General features: G+C 41.2%; 1 protein-coding gene across 1 annotated transcript in view; it reads left to right on the top strand.

Moving 5' to 3' along the window:
* Nucleotides 1-17032, top strand: part of camkk1a (calcium/calmodulin-dependent protein kinase kinase 1, alpha a) — a 37792-nt gene extending 20760 nt beyond the window's left edge. Inside the window, 12 exon segments of the mRNA XM_037748483.1 lie at nt 3152-3188; nt 3546-3567; nt 5878-5966; nt 7532-7731; nt 10067-10120; nt 10428-10501; nt 12340-12394; nt 12396-12428; nt 14018-14146; nt 14989-15092; nt 16111-16158; nt 16543-17032. Coding sequence (XP_037604411.1) covers nt 3152-3188; nt 3546-3567; nt 5878-5966; nt 7532-7731; nt 10067-10120; nt 10428-10501; nt 12340-12394; nt 12396-12428; nt 14018-14146; nt 14989-15092; nt 16111-16158; nt 16543-16615 — 918 coding nt within the window. The 3' untranslated portion in view covers nt 16616-17032.
* Nucleotides 17033-21130: the final 4098 nt, after the last annotated feature.

Genomic DNA, 21130 nt, shown 5'->3' on the forward strand with positions numbered 1-21130 from the left:
GATCCGATCTCATTGCGTCTTGAGTGCGTTCACACCTGTATTTAGAGCTGTCCACTTGTGATCCGATCACTGAGGACGCATGTTAATACCAGGTCTGAACAGGGCCTTAGTCTTGTCATATGAATTGCCAGCACACATTTTGTAGCTACACACTGAACCATGTTTCCACACTGTATTTTCCATGTTGTTGATATTTGGAGAATGGCAGTAGGGAAATGTGCCATTTCATAACCGTTTCTCTGATAACAGCCTGTGGACACAACAGGTTGAAATCCTTTGTGGTCAGGATTATCCTCTACCGCTGTGTCTTCAGATAACCTTTCTTGCCGTGTTCCCTGACTCACACTTTGTATTTATGTCCTCTCGGTTTATATCAGGCGAATAAAGGTGGATAAACCCTGCTCTGCCAGGATACAGGTGGGGGAAATGAGATAGATTTACCCTCCAGCACATCCATCACACTTCTATCACTGGACCTTTTATAATATTTTGGTGATAATATTCTGGAAAAAAAAAGAAAAAGCTTCCAGCCTGTAAATAGATTCTTACATTCACAACAGCCAACGCTCTCAAACTTGGTGTCGAGTCGGGGAATTGTGAAGATGGATAGACTTTCTACAGAGGCGGTTGTTTATGAAAGCTGATAGCTGATTTTTCAAGACGTGACTCAAGATGCCCGCCGCTCCCTTGCGATATGATCAGAGTGTTTTTTCCAATCTTGGGCAGATGGCGGGGGCACCGCCGTCGTGGTCGGGAGTCAAGCTCAGGGAGTCAGTCGGTAGGAAAGCTGTCTGGCTCGCTCGGGCGTAGTGAGTGCCAGAAATATAGAGTTTTTAAGTAGAAGCAGAGTACTTCTGCTCGTGTGTGCTTACACACACACACACACACACACACACACACACACACACTCGTATCTTCCCTTTTTTGTCCGCCCTCGCTCTCATAACGGGCATATGTATGTGGGCAATGGGAAAACCTACTTTCCTCCTCTCCATCTCTCTCTGTTCATCCATTTAAATGGGCTGTGCTCGGGTCAGGATCACATCAATTATGGCTTTCCAACGGATTCCTGCGAGACTGCAGTCCAGTCCATCCAATTACGAATAGACTTTTGAAACATGAAAGCCGAAGTCAAGTGGAACAGATTAAAAGCGATGAAAGTGATACGGCCATTTTGTCACAGACGGTTGGGAAGAGACCGACCCCACTCGCCAAGGCGTGCAGTTGTTATGAGAGAAGACACTTCAAAGTCCCCAAATATGTCATTTCCCCATAAATCAAGATAGCCTGTTAATGAATCCTCGGCGCCACGTTAGTCAACAGCTACAAATATGATTACTAGGCCACTTGCACTTTGCACACGACAGCTCATTCAACGTTTACAGCATTTTGTGCTTTTACTTAGAACAAAGGGAGAAAAACGATGCATGGTGCAAAAACAATAGTACTTCTTTAAGTGTATAAGACAGTATGAGCCAACATTCAGACTGTTTCATGGCCTGTTAGAACTGACGGGAGTAAAAAGTCTTCCTGTTGCTCTGGAGGACATTTCCTGCCCTTGTTTCTCCCACTACTCTGTGTCTTTGGCAGATGTTTACCTTCACTGTGGTAATTTAAATTCACCAGGATGTTGTATTTAAACCACTGCTCCAGATGGACCTTGTGTGTCCCGGGGTTTGTGGGAGCTGTGAGCAGTAGCAGCCGAGCAGAAACATTGTAATATTTGTGAAACTATCTCCACTAAAGCGAAACATTAAACAGTTAAAACAAAAAGGATCAAAATTGATGCAGCAGAATCAGATCAGAGATATCGTCTTTTTACACTGCACATTCTTTTTCCTCATCAAAACATGGCGCCTACATTACCCATAATGCTTGACCACAGACAGTTAGGTTAGAGATTCAGGTGTGTTATACTCAAGCCCTCAGCCCTCTGAGAGCAGAGAGATACCTGTGTGGATATGTGGCGAGACTCCGAGGTGCGGCAGCTGCTGGCCGTCCGCGGTGAGAAAGAAAAAAGCGGTAGATGACGGGATGAGAGACAACGTAGTGTAACGTTATACAGACATAACAAGGCTGCTGGTTTGGCTGCCCTTTTTGCCGAAGGCGAGGTAGAAATTCACAATATTCTAATATGTGTGCTTCAACTGCCATCATCAACTTCCATATGTCCTCACAAATCCTACGCAAGATAACTATTGACCAAGTCATGAAATATGAGTAAAGCTCATCTTGGTTTACTGTTTACAGCTGAAATCAGACCCGTCTCTTCATAGGAATCATCGGGGCCCTGCGGGGCCTCCAACGCTGTATCCAGTTATTTTTATACATCCGTGGTTCTGCTAGTCATGGCTATTGTAGCCTCGAGCAGAAGACATGAGTAGCGGGCTACAGAGGGAGCTCACTTCTTTCTAACTCCACTCCCCCAAGATTATTTTTTTTCATCGTAGTCTTCATCCCCAACCAACACTTTCATTATCTAATTAATTCATCAAACTTCACATAGCTCCCTTTGGAGCCACAAAAAGGCTTTGTACAACTTTTTTCCACACATGCATTAGCATTCCCCAATACCTGTCAACCCACTTTGATGTGTAAAATAGGTGGAGTTCCCCTTTAACCTTGAGTCCCTGTCTTTAGGAGGGGTTTTGTGTCCAAATCTAGCTTTAAAGCCAGGTAGTGTTCTTCAATAGAAAAGCTCCACACACTGAGCAGAGAGTCAGAGGAATTGGGGCTAAAAAGGTTCCCAAAAGCTCACTTTACCCCGAGGCCCGGTAGCAGGTTAATCCTGTTGTGAATTTGCATATAAACCTGCAAAGCCGGTGTTTTAAATAACAGATCCCAGCAATGTCCTAACTCTTAGGAATTACAAGCAGCTTTCATATAAGAACAAAGTAAAAGGCCAAAAGGTAATTTTCAAGCAGTTTTTAAAGCATCAAGGGCATCACAATCCCCTCTTAGAACTCTGCTCAGTCCTTGGGTAAGGAAGAAAAGTCTTTTGAATTCTGCAGTGTTTTGGTCCTGAGTGCTTTTCGTCAGCTTTTCAAATGATCCAGACAAGAAATATAGTTTTATATAGTTCACACCCACATGCACCTTGAGCTTTTCAAGTGGAAAGCCTCCATTCATGGTGATTATGTTAATGTTGCAGGTGCTGGATGATCCGGCGGAGGACAACCTTCACATGGGTATGTATGCAGACCATATTTTCTTTGTCCAAATCTTTCGCTCTACTTTCGGCCTCTCTCAGCCTTTGGCGCTCAGCACATATGCCACCAACAAGTGCTCATATAAGTTATTCATAATTCAGATCTTGCTTCCTTTCACACCACCTCAGGGCACATTATGCAAAAAAAACCTGTCCATCATCAGTGCCAGGTCCCAGATAGGGTGCGCCTGTATTAGTGTCAAACTCTTAATGTGGCACATTCATAATAGTATGAGAATGTGACGCTGGGGTGTTGCCTCGGTGGCAGCAGTGGTCAGCTGAATGAATATTGGTCTTACATGTTCATATTCTCTTCTCCCTGCCTTTTCTCTGACAGTGTTTGAGCTGATGCGTAAGGGGTGAGTACAGAACATGTTCCTTTTTTTAGAAATAATTCATCCTCCTCTACCTTCACCTCCTCATTTCGTCATCCCTCCGTCCCTGCCTCCGTCTCTGCGGTGTTCTCCTTCATTACTCTGAGCTGACACAGTGCGGGGTGTTTGTTCCATCCCCAGCTTCAAAGGGTTTCATAATGTTCTTAGGTTTTCACAGTTATTACCAGTGGCAGTAATCCGTGTAAATGTTTCACGTCCTGATACACGAGCTGTTCCTGCCTACACCACAAAAAGAAAAAAAGAATTGTGATGATCTAATGATCTGAGACCTTTTGTTATTCTAAGAGAATGGAGGTGGGAGGGGGTAGCTGGTATCACTTCACATATGTGCATAAATTAGTTATGTATACTTTTGTTCTGTTTGTTAACTTGCTCAAATCACAACATGGCAAACTGCAGCCCAACAGGCAACAACAAATGTCAGTGTGTCAGTGTGCTGACTTGACTATGACTTGCCCCAAACTGCATGTGATTATCATAAAGTGGGCATGTCTGTAAAGGGGAGACTCGTGGGTACCGATAGAACCCATTTTCATTCACATATCTTGAGGTCAGAGATCAAGGGACCCCTTTGAAAATGGCCATGACAATTTTTCCTTGCCAAAATTTAGCGTACGTTTGGAGCGTTATTTAGTGTCCTTCATATCAAGCTAGTATGACATGGTTGCTACTAATGGATTCTTTAGATTTTTCTAGTTTCATATGATACCAGTATCTTCACTCTAGCTTTAAATTTTGCCCACTACAACCTATAAACTGCAATTTGCGTTAATGCGTTAAGGAAATTAGTGGCGTTAAAACGAATTTGCGTTAACACGTTATTATCGTGTTAACTATGACAGGCCTAAAACAAATTATAACACTTTATTGTATCCCCTCCTATTTAGCATTTATAAGCACTATATAAAAAAATCAATACGTGGGTATTAATTATAAACAATTATTACATTTACTACAACACATTGTAAAATTGTGATCCGCTGATAAATATCGTATAATTCATCAAGAAAAATGTTTGATTTTGTAAAAGTTTAAAAAAAGAAAGAAAGAAAACAAACAGAAATTTCGAATTATTTTGATGTCTCCAGTTCGTGTTTTGACTTGACCACTAACACGCGAATATAAAAAAATTCAACGTTATTTTGTTAAATATTGTTAGATAGTATTACTTGTCTACACAGCAGGAATTTTGGACATTTAAATTTAGACTTAAAATGTCTATATATCTGCTTAATGTGTGTGTTAAGTAAGGGATAATGTACAGCGAGCCGGTCATTGTTGTGGAAGAATCCCCGACAGGGCGATGCTGCACTCTCACAACGCCCTGAAGGGGATTCTTTCACAACAATGACCAGCTAGCTGTACATTATCCCGCTTATTACATGGTTACTTACTTAAGAAATCAATATTTTGACACAAAAACGGGTCCGCCAGAGTCCGATATCAGAGCTGCGCCCATAGCAACGGTCTGTTATAGAGAAGTTACAGTTCACAGAATGCCATGATTGATGAATCAGAATCAAGTATTCAACACAGCTGTGTAATAATAATCATATAATAAATGTTTACATACTGCTTATAATTTCTAAATTGGGATGGAGTTGTAATTAAAAACTCAAAACACAATCAAGAGATGATGAAAAAAGTCTTTTGGCAATGCACCGCTGTTGAAATAGTCTGTTCCGCATACGTATACCTTAGTACACGAGGTTGTGATGGATGTTCTACCATCAGCAAACTCATACAAAACAGAATTGTTGAAACAGAGAGCGGTTGTTCATTTCATGCTGTTCTTAATGATATCAGCTTAGCATGGTTGATCTCTGCTTTAAACAAGAATCCCTTGTGTTCATGTATATGAATAAAAGTGCAGCTCCTGAAGGGATGGTAAAAATGTAATTCCCTTTTTTAAGCACAATTAAACCGGGGAACAGCGGTACACTGTCACAGAATATGAATAATGAAAGCTTGTTCTAACCGTTTAGAATACAGTGGTTTATTTATGTCCTGAACACTCATCCGGACAGATACTCAGTTGTTTTTGGTGCTGTTGGGTTTGGGATCAGAGATCTTTATCACACATTCTGAGTATCAGCGGTGTTTGATCAGGATGTTTTGTCTGTTTATACGTACATCTGTGTTTTGTCTCGACATTTGGAATCTAATCCCTGTGCTAATGATGAAACAACTGACACACATAATCTGTGGATTTGTCTGCCTCGCTGTCTGTCTGTTTGTTTTCTTCACTACCCGTGTGTGTGTGTGGATTTGTAGCCCCGTGATGGAAGTGCCCGCAGACAGTCCTTTGTCAGAAGAGCAGGCGAGGTTATACTTCAGAGACATCATCCTGGGCATAGAGTACCGTAAGTATCTCACGCAGAACAAGGCCCGTCTTTGAAACTGTGAAGCATATTCACTTAATGCATTTTTAGCGATTAATTCTCTGGTGCCCGACTCCCACTTAAAGAGCTACATGCAGTTTTGGGGGTGTTTCTAAGGGACGTAAAGATATCCCTCTTTATCGTACCCATTATGATACTATCAAAGCAGAAACATTTGGACCACTGTGTCTTTCCAACAGTATGATCTCTCCCTACTCTTACATGACATTCAGCATTTTCCTTTTTCGTCTAAAAGATCACAGTGTTCTTGACCCTCTATTCCCATGTCCCCGGGGGTCCGGCTGCACATTTGCGCCGTCCACCTCATCAGTATCGAGCCTCGGTTCAGTGAGAGCTGTGTCCTCATTTGCAGTGGATCCATTTCACCGGGCTATGAGCCTAATGATGAGAGATCAATGCTGCCTCTCTCTGAGCTGTGAGCTTCATCTTGAAAATAAAAGCTACAGAGACTCATAGAAACAACCACATGCCAGTCATACTTTTTAAAAAGAAAAAACAGAATTACATGTAAAAGCACGTCACATGTTTTTGAGTGCTTCACAGTCGAGGCTCGGTTACATTTCCAGATGGTTCTGCTGATTGAAAAGCTTTTCTCCTCTCCAACCACTTGGCTTTTATTGCCGACCCTCTTGAAAAATGCAGCATGTGGATTGGAGTATATTGTATAGTTTTACAGCAAGGATGCTTTTCCAAACCAAAATTGTGCTGACCACAAACTATGGCATCATATGAATGAATTGAATATGAATTAACCAACAATTTGTGAAATAATTAGAGCTGTAAGTTGATTAAAATATTTAATCATGATTAATCGCATGATTGTCTGTAGTTAATCCCAAATTAATAACACATTTTGTATCTGTTTAAAATGAACAGAAACAAACAACAACAGAAGATTTTTTTTTTATTTAAAATGAACTCTTATAAAACTATGTAAGAATAATGAAATAACATTTTATAATAATGGTGTGTTTTAGTAATATCTTAAATTATTTCACAAATTATTGTTCCATTTATATATTTTTTTCACAACTCATTCATATTATTTATATTCAATTATTTAATATTGAATTGAATATTGAAATTCGCCTAAATTCTAGATATCATTAGTCATTGTGTAGGTCATTGACAGTGTTGTGTGTTTTTAATTTGAGTGTTATTAGTGCTGCTCATGATGTTTAATTATCTCGGCTTTTAATAAGTCTAGTGGTTCATGTTTTAATAAGACCTCCTCAGACAAGAAGGCACCATTTATCCAGTCAGTGAAGTGTCCAGGGCTTTGGCTGTTAAGTGTGAAGGCTTCAGAGATGTACTTAACTTTCAGTCTTAGATGAACTTTGGTTCACAGTATTTACATCATTCTTATTTTGTTCCAGGATTTGTCATTTTTTTTTTCAACGGTGATGATTTCAGCTTTTCTCAGATGCAATTAGTGAATTCAAGGAAAATAGGTTGTGAACCACTGGCTTAGAGGCTACACTAGTTCTGACAATAAAATCTGACAATTGACTTCCTCTTATCCTCAGTGCACTACCAGAAGATTGTCCACCGGGACATCAAGCCGTCTAACTTGCTGCTGGGGGACGATGGCCACGTGAAGATCGCAGACTTTGGGGTCAGCAACCAGTTTGAGGGCAACGATGCTTTGCTGTCCAGCACTGCCGGCACGCCTGCATTTATGGCACCAGAGACCCTTTCAGATGCGCGAAAGAGCTTCAGTGGAAAAGTGAGTTAGCTCCACATTCACACCTTCATTTAGTGAGCGTGCCTGAGTTTGAATTCCTGTAGTTACGGCGGCTGCAGGTGTCTGTCTGAGCCTAAAACCTCATGATTTGAAATGAGAGCCATTAAACGGAGATGAGCTTTCAGACCTTCGCCGGCCTGCTAATCCAAGGAGCAAATTGTCATTGTCAGTCTTTTCCCCTCTGTGTGTGATAGCTGGTATTAGCCAGTAATACAGCTGAGGAAGGCACCATTACCAGAGTCAAGAAATGGAATAAAGCTATCGGTTTTACATGATTTGATATTTATTTGGGAACGTCTCACATCTTTATGCTGCTTCTACTTTTACAGTCAAGCAATGATGAGTCCTGTGAGTCGAGGATAACCCGCCACTCTTCCATAACGATAGGATCGATTTCCACCTGCCTCTACAGTCAATCCACATTATGTAAAACAATCAAACTTAAAGTTTGAAGGAACAGCGTGTAACATTTCGGGGTGCGGGTCCTCTTCACGGTTTCGCCATGTTGCTCCACCATGTTTCTACAATAGCCCAGAACGGACAAACCAAACACTGGCTCTAGAGAGAACCTTTAGTGTTTTCACGTTACCTGAAGGCCACCGTAGTTCTCTGACACGCTTGCGAAACTGTGAACAGTAACGTGAGCTGCAGAGTGCAAAACCGTTGTCCAACTTCGTTGTAATTATGGTTAGGATGGCTTATGAGCAACGCAGCGGTGTTACCACAGTTTTGGAAAGGGAGGAGTGAGCGGAGGAGTGAGCGGAGGGGTTCTCAGTCACTTGCAATCTGCAACCACACCACTAGGTGTCGCTAAATCCTATTCCTGTACCTTTGTAAAAAAAAAAATTGAAATGATTGGCGTAATTCCGCCATACTTTTTGCAGTATGAGAGATCTGTTGAGGCTCAACCCGTTCTTACTCCCAACTTAAATACCGCCCTTTGGTAATTGCCCCTCGGCATCGGAAATCGACGCACAGAAACCCTTTAGCAACAGTAAGTGACGAACCGGACTTCCAACTAACTCCAATGTGAACCCACCCGCGACGTTATTCGACAGTCGGAGCAAATGACGTAGTGTTAATAGCGTCCGCTAAGGACGGGCGGGAGGGGCGGTGGATGGGCCAATCAAACACAAGACTATCAACCAGGAGACCGGTATTCGTTGACTTATTTTGTCACGTCAGTCTTTAGTCACATGACTCGTCGGTATCGTCAGTCCTGTTAGACACATGAGTCGCTCGTCAGTGAAGTTAACATCAACCACCACCGTTTCCTAATCCTAGCTAAGTGGTAGTATTGCCTAAACATAACTTCCTGTAAAAGCGGGAGTTTGTTTTGAAAGGACGCCATGTATGTAATGAGCATTTGACATTCCGTCCCTGGTCCGTGAAAAACGCAAGAGTGGTACCCTGTGAGTTGTTCTCCAATGCTGAGGGGCACTGACCAGGCGGCGGTATTTGACGAGGAGTGAGAATGTGTTGCGTGACTCAACCCTACCTGCTGATTTATGAACAATTAACAGCCAAGAGCCCTCCCTTCCCAGACCCAGGTCTCAACACTTGACATCCTATTCTTATCCAGCAGTTAAGGTACCAGCCATGCTGCTTCCTCCAGTGGTTATCACAAATGGCAGACTGATGGATTTGCTCAAAGAAGGACCTTACATGTCCACGAAATAGGAGCTAGAATAGAATCTCTTTGATTGCAGACAGAAAGGGATGTCAGAGCCATTCAAGTGCCTGAAGAACTCCTATTGTCCCCCTTTTCTCTGATTAGTCTCACATTCTTCCTGATTTGAACTTGTTCAAGCCATGCTCCAGGGCGCTTTTGTGTCCGACATTTCTGATTTTGGTGTAAATCAGCGGTGGAATATTTAATATCTGACACTCCCCGGAGTACATCAGGTCATTAGAGCATGTTAGTCGTAACACAGTGTCTGATAACAAATGTCTGGGGCATTGTGATAGATTACGCAGGTTCACAGGGCTAGTTTTATAATTCCATATCTATCAAGGAATAGAAATGGATTCCTGGGAGAGCTATTCATCCAGGGAGAGAGAGAGGTCAAAGAGGCTGATGGATCGCTGCAGAGCCTCCGATGCCTGATAACACACATCAATCTCCAACGTAGGTGGACGTCCCCCCAAAAAATAACCTTAAAATGTCCCATAAATCACTGCAGGCAGTCTGCATTGACTGAGGGTCACCGTGTTTGTTTGTGCAAGTAGATGTTTGGATCACTTACAGCATGTTTTTAAATGTACTTTTTTCAGTCTGTTTGTCGCATTTAATGTCACTACTGGTACTTTCTTAAAGGCGCTGGACGTGTGGGCCATGGGAGTTACTCTCTACTGTTTCGTCTTCGGGAAGGCAAGTGTGCACATTTTTTCTGTCTCTGTCATCTGGTCCACAAAAAGCAGCAGTGAAGGCTGGGACAAGTGTTCATTTGACAGACTCCTATGCTTGTTAACAGCACCCAGTGGCACTTCAGTTAGAATACTATCTATCAGTTTTTGATACGACAGCCGTCTAGTGGCTTCATTTATTTTAATACATGCTAGATTAGTTCTGTTATTTGTCTTAGTTGTCTTTAGGGATACATATTTTCTTTGGCACAATACTAATTCAGTGTACCTTCCTTGTTTTGCTCACTGTCTTCCCTCTGCTCCCCCTGCAGTGCCCGTTTATTGACGAGTACATATTGGCTTTGCACAATAAGATAAGGACCAAGCTTGTGGATTTCCCAGAAACGTAAGTCCTTCCCTCTCATCCGCTTTATTAAAAGAGACAGCAGCAATGTGTTCCAGCCACTTCCAGTCCACAGCTGTAATCATATTCTTCGCCGTTTGCTATCTTCTCATCTGCATCTCAGTCGCAAAAAGAACATTTTCTTCAGTTACAAATTACACAAGCAAAAGTATGAATAGCTTGGCACAGCAGCCAGTAACAGCACACAGTAAATGTCACCTGTATGTGATCAAAACAAGCATTGAAGAAGCAAACAAGGTCATCAGTTGCCTGGACACACACACATAAGACACTGCCCTATCTTCACGTTAACATGGAAGTCTTCCTAATGATGAAAAGACAGAGAGAGAACAAGAGATAGGAAGCCAGGAAGAGGCTGACAGGTGGTGATAGATTGAGGAACGCACTGATGAAGTGTAAACACAGCACATGTGAAGAGGCTATGAGTGGCAGTTGGAGCATGTGTAAGGACATGGTGTCATATCGGTCAGTGATAAGTGTCTTCCCCCAGTGGGCTCGAGAGACTCTGTGACTGCGGGGAAAGCTTGTTCATTAACCGTCACCCTCCTCTCGAGCGGAGTATTGCATCACCTAATGGAATCATCTCCACACTCCACCAATCATATGACAGTAAGCAGCTCCTTGTTGTCAGCACAGATAGGGTCGTTATAGTGTAGGTGTAGTGCATTTAATGCTGTCATTATGATCAATTGCTGAGCTCACATAAACTTATTTTACTGAGGACACTAATGACCTCCACGCTTTCCGAATTAATTTTATCAGTGTCGGTGAAATGCAGCATTGAAAGTGCATCTTCATAAACATGGTGTTGTTGTTGATATCACAGGTTTTATATCACTGTTTCAATTATTTTACAGCATTGACTTCACTTACACTAGTTCAATTTGAAGTAGAACTGTTTTTCCATTTCTTTTAGCTAACTATTTCAACTGTTTATCCATTACTTTTATCTAACTACTGTAGTTTTCAATCACAACATGTAGTGTGGTGTTCAGATGTTACAGCTGACTTAATAATGAGGTAAAATACAGTCACAAAAACTTTACAGGTGTGTAGTTGAGATCAAAATGAAGGCAGAGTTTGAAGATGGATGTGGTCCAAGCAAGGATGCTGGAATCTAAACCAGATTTGGCATCATACAGTAGCTGGTGTGATCCCATCGCAACATGGTTTAATTCAAATTATGATTTCTAGATTTTTCAAATTAGTTGAGCTACTCCACAATCTTCCCATGTATCTCCTAGCTATTGAAGAAGTACCCCCCCCCGAGGGGTACAAGCAACCCTGGTTGAGAATCGCTGCCTAATTGTTTTCAGTTAATTAAAAGCCAATTATTTTTCTCCGTCAACAACTACAGTACGCTTTAGGAGTTAGGCGTTGTAACAAGAACATAGAAACCAAAATAATCCATCATCATCTCTGTCAATTATTCCAATGCTCAGTTGAGCATACACTCATTTACCTGTATATACTGAGTGATAGGAAGTGACAAGTATTCTCACACAGTTTACAACGTATGTGTACTTTCTGTCTGGCGGGGAGTGGAATGGTGGTTGTGAATTGCTCACAACTCATAGACATACGCCACTGTGATAAGGGGTTGCATGAAGACGGAGCTTCTTTGAAGTGGTAACAAGGTTTTTAATGACCACTGGGCCTGTCTTTTTATGTAACTAAGAAGATTAAAGATGCTCAACATGCATGAAACAACCTCATATACAGTAAAATAGGGCCATGGATAACCTTGATGTGTATGTTTTTCAACATTTCCAAATCTAAAAAAAAACTGTTCTCAAATCATTATTCTGTGTTTCGTGCAGACCAAATATCAGTGAAGAGCTGCGGACTCTGGTCTTGCGGATGCTGGACAAGAACCCCAGACAGCAGGATCACCCTCCCTGAGATCAAGGTAACTAAGCGGACGTATAAATGAGAGGTTAGCCACAATTTTGTTCAGGATGACAGGCAGCTCACCTCGAGCACGATCGTACCGAGGACGTCATCGTTCATGTTCAGACACAGCATGACTGTGATGTTCTCTCCTGCGATTGGCTCATCAGGGGGCTCTGACCTCACCTTGGTACGTACAGGTAGGGTTCATTCGTCATGCCATGTTGCTCCAGGGCATGATGAAACCTGTTTGTCCCTGTGGAGGGCTGCGTTAACACTGAGTCAGTAATACCGGGGAGGTGGGGGATTCAGGACCAGCCATGGACAGATGTCATTCCCCACTCCCCACCGTGTTTCCATGACACGATCTAATCGTGTGTCAGTGAGTCATTTTCTCACCAGAGACTCCGTTTGTGTTTATGGGAGACGAGATAATTAAGCATCATGCATAACCTTGTGCGCACACACACAGGCTCACAACACACACACACACACACGTCTCTTACTAGACAAAAGAAGCAAAATGCAGCTTATTAAAACCCTTTGATGTCACCAGAAGAGATAAAGAGAAGTTGTAATGTAACAATTTGTGAATTCAGAGCATATCTATCGCCTCCACATGGCTCTGAACACGGCACATAGAAGCTCGAATTACAACACACACACACAGAGAGGGACTTCATTCTCTGCTCAGGTAGACATTCCTCTATATCTTTACATAGCAATCAGTTGTTTGCTGCTATGTTAATGCTCTTAATATCATATAGAGAATCTTTAATTTAAAGCAAACACATGTTTTAGCCCCTGCGCTACACTGTGTACAGTATTTGCTTACATTATTTACTGTCTAATATTTAAAGCCTGTTACACACTTTACATTTTTTAATTCAAGTTATGGTAAAATAATAAAAAAATTATATTAAAAAATAATTAATAAACCTGCAGAGTTTTTGCTTTAGGTTGGTAACCCATTAATATAAGCTTCCTGCTTTTATACATTTTTTGTCATTTACTTTTTCATTGATGTCTTTTGACGCTCACTGATTTGAAAAAGGTGGCAGATCTTGTTGCATGTTTCTTTATTACTATGAACATGTGCACTGTAGTTTATCTTGCGTCAATCCCAGAAACTCTTAACCTAACCCCCACCAAATCTACGATGGAAAATAGTTCCCAACAAATGTAGTCATGTTTGAGTAACGTTTGTTGATGACTGGAAATTACTGAGCCTTTCTTAGAAATAAAAGTTTGACAAAAATAAACTAAGGCCGGTTGGTCACTGTGATGGATTATCTGTCTCAAGCAACTTTGAAGTCTTTGCAGTTGGGTTTTCATTGCATAACACCATTCATCAAAACAGTTGGCCTGGCTGGACGGAAGAAAATGCTCATGTATAAATCAATAATAATGAAAAATATGCATGTTGTGCAGGGCTTAATCATGAATTAAAAACTGCAGTCACACTTTGGAATATTTAAAACATGAAACAATGGACACAGTTGAACATGGAGAGCCAGACTTTCTGTTAAGATGTAGTTTTACTGACTGTGGATCACAGTATATTGTAGACATGTCGTCATGTGTGTGTCTGTGTGTCTGTGTGTTTAGATGGACCAGTGGGTGACCCAGGGAGGCACTGACCCCTTGCCTCTGGAGGAGGAGCACTGCTCCGCGGTGGAGGTGACAGAGGAGGACATCCAGAACTCAGTCAAGTTTGTTCCCAGCCTCTCTGCCGTGGTAAGTGTCCTCCATTCACCGAGCACTTTTGTGTCAAATTGCTACATTTACGCTCATCATTTCAAAGAGAGGTGAAGCTCTAAGAGTAGCTGCAGTCCTCCGTTAACCATAATTGTGACAAAGCGCAGCAACATTGGACCTTTCAGACGGCAGCCTTGTTCACAAGGACAAGGTTGCCTCTTAACATTATTCAACTCTAAAAAAAACAAGCATGTTGATGCCCAGTTTTTATTTGGTTGACCATCATTTAAACCCAATTTCACAGAGCAGTAAGGTTAAAACTCTAATTATTCACATAAACCTTAAAGGGATAGTTGGGGTGTTTTGAAGTGGGGTTGTGTGAGGTACTTATCCATAGTCAGTGTATTACCTACAGTAGATGGCGGCTGACACGCTCCCAGTTTGGAGAAACAGACAGGAGTACCAGCAAGGGAGCACGGTGACTACGTTCACTTCTTATATACAGTCTATGGTCTTACTTTAAAGCAGGTGTTTCTTCCTCGCCAGTTTCCGTGCAAAACCATCCATCACCTTATTAAAATCCACGGCTCTGACTAGATCACTACCTGCAAATTGTTATATGCACTCTGAGCTTACTGGGAGGTTTCCCTCTTGGAATATTATAACATTTTCCATGCGTTACTTTTAGGATTCACGGCACAAAACTCACTTCTCACGTCGATCTCTTCATAAGAACTCAGATATTCTTGTTTACTTCAACCCCTGTGTGACAGACTCACAATGAATCCATCTATTGTATTCTCTGTGCAGAAACCGCAGGCTCAGAAGAGCTTTTGCACGACGTCTTTGTAACCGTCTGTGTGTGTGTGTGAATGTTTCAGATTTTGGTGAGAGCCATGCTGAGGAAGCGCTCCTTCAGTAACCCCTTCGAGTGTCCGAGCAGGAGAGAGGAGAGGTCCATGTCCGCGCCCGGCAGCCTGCTCATGTAAGCACACACATTCATCCATTTACTGATCTTCCTTTGTACACCTGCACATCTCATCCATGAAGATAAGATGCATCCTACTGATAAATACTGCAGAGATTGCTTGAGACTCTGACATAGACCGGTGCCTCACACCTGTCTCCTCTGTCTGCTGTATCAGGTTAACTAGCATTCACTCCTGCAGCAGCAGCAGCAGCTCCTGCTTTGGGTTGCCATAGCACCATAATTCATTCTTTCATTGTATGCAGCGGAGCTTACAGCTTTTATAAGTGTTTCTTTTTTGTGTGTGTGTTGCTTTCAGCTTTCAAGGGTAGAGAGAGAGACAGAGAATGATACAGATCTACCAGAGCCTCGGGCTGACCTTGGATTTTTCTGTTACATGGATTGAACGCGTCCCACGGGAAATGGCCAATCGTCTTATTATCGTGCAATTCCAGCATACACAGTACAGCCGAGGGCATATCGTAGCATCTATAGCTGCTCCATGCTGTACCGCGGGGTGCCCTCAGGACTGTAATCTGTGTTCTGTGTCGAGCAGACTTTGTCATGAAGATGGGCCACTGTAGCGCTGAATGCAGAGCAGCCTCTAATCTCCCGTTGTGAGGAGTTTTATTAGATGATTTCTCGTCTTATCTAGGCCGAGGTTTCCCCTGCTACACTCTTGGCAGCCAGAGAGCTGCCATCTGAGGTGAAGGTGTTTCCAGAGGACGTATAGGGAGTTTGAAACAACACTGCCCCCTGCTGGATGATGGATTTAAACATGGCTTTGTACATGTAAAGCTCGCAGTGGCGTGTAACTGAGATGTTTGGTCTGTAGATGAACTCATAGTGTCACCATGAATAAGAAACCTTGTAGACTAATGGGAGGATTATATTAAAAAAGGCCCTAAAACAACCTCGTGGCTTACATGTAGGTGAAGTGTGTCATCTCCACCAGCGACCATGCCTTTCACCCCCCTGAGGTGACCTTTGCCCTCTCACCTGTGACCTTTCCATCTTTTCTCCCACTTTGCTGCAGGGATTCGTGGCCCTTCCGGCCCTCTTTAAAACTTCACCCCTCGCTCAGGTAACAATGCAGTCGCTGGCACGCTGTCTGTCCAACATCTACCAGCCGCCGCCGCGCCCATCATCATCTTAGACTCCTCGCCTTTCGCTTATCCCCATCATGACAAGTGATGGAGCAGCCTAACCCTTCCCCATCTCAGAGAGTTTCCTCATCTCCCTGCCGCTGCTGTCATTTAACGCTGTGTTACATTGTGGCTTTAACATTCATCATGTAACAACAAATGGGGGAAAAAGCTTCTCTGGTTTTGCTGCATTTGGAGCGATAAGGCACAAGTTTGATAGTATATCATTTAGATCTCTAGAAGTGCTCATATTGACTGTTCTCTCTCTCTCTCTCTCTCTCTCTCTCTCTCTCTTTGTGTCTCTCTTTTATTTCTTCTTCCAGAAAGAGCAGCACAGGAGACGGGCCCAGAGAAGGAGAGCTGGAGGACCTGCATGAAGACGAGACCTGCTCTTGAGTCTTAACGACGCTCCGGTCAACAGAGCTTTGTCTTAAACTCTGTCCTCTTTACGTCCTTTTGCTCGAAGTCACTGTGCGTTCAACCCTCCCTCCACGCATCCCCTTCAAATCAGTGACACACTACAGGCGTATCGCTCCATACACCAGAGAGAGATGCGCTGTATCGCTTGCGTTAACATTCAGATTTCTATGCTCGGGCTTGCTTTCGTTTTTGCTTCCTGTCAGCCTCAGAGTATCATTTCTCACCCTGATTCCCTCCATTTTTCTTCTCCAATGTGGAGTCTCTGGGTCAGAGAAGAAGAGGACAGAACCTGCCAATATAAAAAAAAAAAAATGATTCGAAAAAGAAAAAACATTTTTTTTTATTAAATGTAGCAAAAATAATATCAAATCTAAATGTAGCCATAAATGTGACATAAATTGGTATTTCTGTTTTAATTTGCTTCTTTGTTTATTTATCTTTGTATTAATTCCCTTATTTATTTACTCTTCTGTTGTAATTAATATTAATTAATATTAATTAATATAATATATATATTTATTTATTTATTTATTTTTGCTTTTATGTTTTATTTATTTGAATATATAAATAACAATAAATGCAAAAAATAAATTAATTACTTAAAAAATGTATATTTTTTTTAATGTATTTATTTCTGCATTTATTTTTTATTCAATTTGAATAAATAAATAAAATAAATGGAAAATGAATAAATAAATTAAAAATAATAAAAATAAATACATAAATAAATCAAATTAAAAAACAGAAGCAAATAAACAACGGAATTAATACAAAGATAAATAAATAAAGAAGCAAACTAAAACAGAAATCAATTTGTCACATTCGATCAATCAATTAATGACTATTTTTAATATTATTTTTACTACATTCAATGACATATTTGTTTATTTATCCAGTCATTCATTTGTTTATTTATTTTTGATTTTGGCAGGTTCTGTCCTCCATATCTGGGCACTAATTCTGATCTACAATGTTGTTGTCTTAACTGCTCAACCACTTGCTGTTGTGACTGGCATCAGCGAACCGATGAGAGGAACTCTGCTGAATTTCTGGATCATTAACAGTTCAAATTATTGTTGCGGAAGAAAGACACCAACATGTTTGTCAGCTGGCATTACACCGCAACGTGGGAAAAAAGCTGTCAGAATTTTCTTTCACCCGTCTGCATGGATGAATAGTTAGGCCTCATCATCAGACTGTCTTTAGCCACCTGTCACAGCCTGACGAAGAGAATCATCATCAAAGACTTCAGCATGTAAATGACACTATATTGTCTCTTCAGTGAACTACAGGGCTTTTTATTTCTGATCAGTGATCAGTCATTTTAATATTGTACATAGATGTCTTGAGGTGTCATCAACGTTATCGTCTCACAGCCCTCGTTCTTGTATCTGTGCCATCGGTAGCTTTTACTTTGCAGCGTGGTGATGCAGTCCTTCCAGTGCTGCCTTCACGGTCCTCAGGCCCGACTGGTTGAATTTCTCTGACAGGAAGGAAAGGAAATCAGCTGTGTTAAGGGGCGATCACACAGAAAGGACAGCGACTTTACTCTGCTCGAGCACATTTCAAAGTGACTTCCGTTGCTGCGTAATGTGTAATTATTTCTGTGTTTGAAGTCATTTCATGCTTCCTCTCCTTCTCTTGTTTGTCTGATTATTTCTTTTCTCTAACGCCGTCTCTTTCCTTTCATATCATACTGTACTGTTTGATTAGATATGAAGTAATTGCACCATAAATTGGAGCATTTGGAAGTGTATGTTGTTTGATGGCGAGTGTGAACAAACGGAAAAAAAGGATTGTGACCTGCTCCGATTGCCTATACTTTAAATAATCCCCTTTACAAATCAGAATTTATTATTATACAACATTCTTGGATGCAGAGTTGATTTGAAGGCATGAATAATTGTATTGTCCAATTTAAAAATGAATGAGTGCTCTTACAGATGAAATTGAATCTACTTGTACAGAGTTATCCAGGCTAAGGCGCTGTACACAAATTATTAACGGGGGAGGGGAGGTCAGAAAAGGAGGAGGGTTATGGATGTTTCCTTTTTGCTGAGAGAACGGTTGTCTGACTTTTTTGGAAGAGCAAAGAAGGGTCTTTTTATTTTCTAATACACCAAATTTATATTTCAGTATTACCTCAAAAGATTGATAAAATAAAGGGATTCAAATAGTTACAAACGATGGTTCAGGTGTGCACAGTGGGTCATAACAACAATCCTGTCACTGTTTCAGGGATTTATTTTTCCCATGACACTAAATGTTATCCCTACCAAAAGTCATTTTCTCCTTCCCTTTCTTCATATATAGTCGGCCTGGATTATAATACAATGTCAGTCTTTTTTTTAATTAAATAAATAAATACATTTGGAAATTGTTAATGTCACTTCAAATGTATGCATTGGTGGCTATTGTGAAAAATATTATCCCATAAGTGTGTCTATTTTACAGATACGAAAATATATTTATATGTGACATTATATAAATTAGTTTAAATTAAAATGAATTAATGGTTTAAATTAGATTAAAACACCTCAAATTCTTGAGAAGTCAAGGGTAGGGTCCAAATAAAATATTAATGATGCCGGGAACGGTCGTGCAATTTAAAAAATTAAAATATAAGATTTAACCCCAGGGTTAAATTTCGCTTGATATTGTTCTCCTCCTACCACCAGCTGCGTGTAAATGCGTAATGCGTGTATAAACAAACCGACAAACCGAACCGAAAACATAACCTCCTTGGAGGTAACTAACTATATTTTGGCCTGATGTTAGCAGATGTGTTTTCTTGTTGGAAATGCGATCGTGAGTAACGCAGCTGCTGTCCCCTCTTCCTGATACCGCGTACCGGCACTGAATCTTTTAGTGGCATGGAGTACCGGACCGTACCGACCTACTTTCACCCCTGTTTAACCCTGCTCCCCTTTCTTATGGTCCCTAACTAGTTTACTTGACCGACGTTTTGAAGGTCAAAGTAGCCGTGCATGTTTGTAGAGCTGGGTGAGCTAGGTAATTAACATTCTAACCCTGTGAGATCACAAACGTTGTTGATGAATGAAAAAGAAAATTGTATTTTTTTTTGTGATCTGAGTCATTTGTTTGCCATTCAAGGTGGTTGGCGGAGAAAAAAGGGCAAACCTGTGGGTTGTTTTGTCTCTGCCGACTCAAATCAATGAGAACATTTCTGCCTCCGCAGCTTCAGATAAATGTTTATATAACTCCATTTTGATTCTCCCCTGCTCTTTTTGCTGGTCTGGGTCACCGCCCTGTGAAAGAAATCGTGTTTGGCTGGCAGAGTGCTCTGATCACTTGAACCGCAGTGAAAGGGAGCATTTCAATGTCATGATTAGGCTGCCAACAACAACAACAACAACACTTCCCCATCCACTTCAGTGGCGTAGCCAGTGTGGCTGATTAGAAACGGGGAGTGCTGCGCTTTGCATTTCCTCCATTAATCTTGCCCTCTGTATCCTCCAGTGAGGGATGCAAACCAAAGCGCCGAGAACAGAGATAGATCTGAATGGAAAAGCATTTCACACGCTGTTATTGAGGCTCTGTGTTTGAGGATTCATGTTCACAGAAGCAGGGATGTTATGCATAAAAACCATGAATGCTGTTGACATTAAATTGTCAACTTTATTATCGTGGGTTCTGGGGAATGTAAAGCTTTATATCTTTTTATTTAATTGGTCAGTAAAAGAGTTGGAAACTTGTATAGGATAAATGAATATTGTGATGTCTAAATGTCTGAAATGTTGCATATGCAGTTTGAAATGAAGGGTCTGTTTTTTTGTTGTTTTTGTTCCTTCTCTCTGCCGAGGAAGTGAAAGGATGCACTGAGGTCTGTTTGCAGGGTAACCTTCAATGAAGGGCTGTTTGAACCAAAAAGTATGAAATGGTGTATAGCTTAAAAACCAGCTGATTAGACTGTTGTCAGGGCATTAAATAGGCGTTATCAGTCGCTATAAGCCCCATAGATGTGGGTCAATAGGGGCCTACTACACCCACTGGTAGGTTTTATCATCTGTTCACATGGTAGATCACTGTGGACGATGGATGGGTCACAAACACAGGACTTTCACCCAGGATATCGAGGTTTGCATCCCATGTGAATCGTGGTGTAAGAAGTTTTAAATCTTAGAATGTGTTGCTTTTAAGTTTCACTTTCAATTTTACAAGGTAGTAGGTTTAGTAGGCCCCTACTGATCCATATCTATGGTGCTTATAGCGACTGATAACGCCTATTTAATGAGCTGATAACAGTCAAATCGGGTGCAACATTCTTATGAGAAGTTTGCCAGCTTTACCTTTGTGTGTTTGTACAAACATTTGTCAGTGTCAGAGGTGCAATATTGTTGTTTATCATTGGTGCATTATTGGCATTCCCCTGTTGTCAGAGCGGGCCGCTCATCCTTTTATCTGTATTTTAGTTGACCTTGTTGAAAAAACTAAAATACTGCTCATATTTAAATATTTGCACTTTTCCAC

The sequence above is a fragment of the Sebastes umbrosus genome, chromosome 17 (assembly GCF_015220745.1).
Source record: "Sebastes umbrosus isolate fSebUmb1 chromosome 17, fSebUmb1.pri, whole genome shotgun sequence".
Classification (NCBI taxonomy): Eukaryota; Metazoa; Chordata; class Actinopteri; order Perciformes; family Sebastidae; genus Sebastes; species Sebastes umbrosus.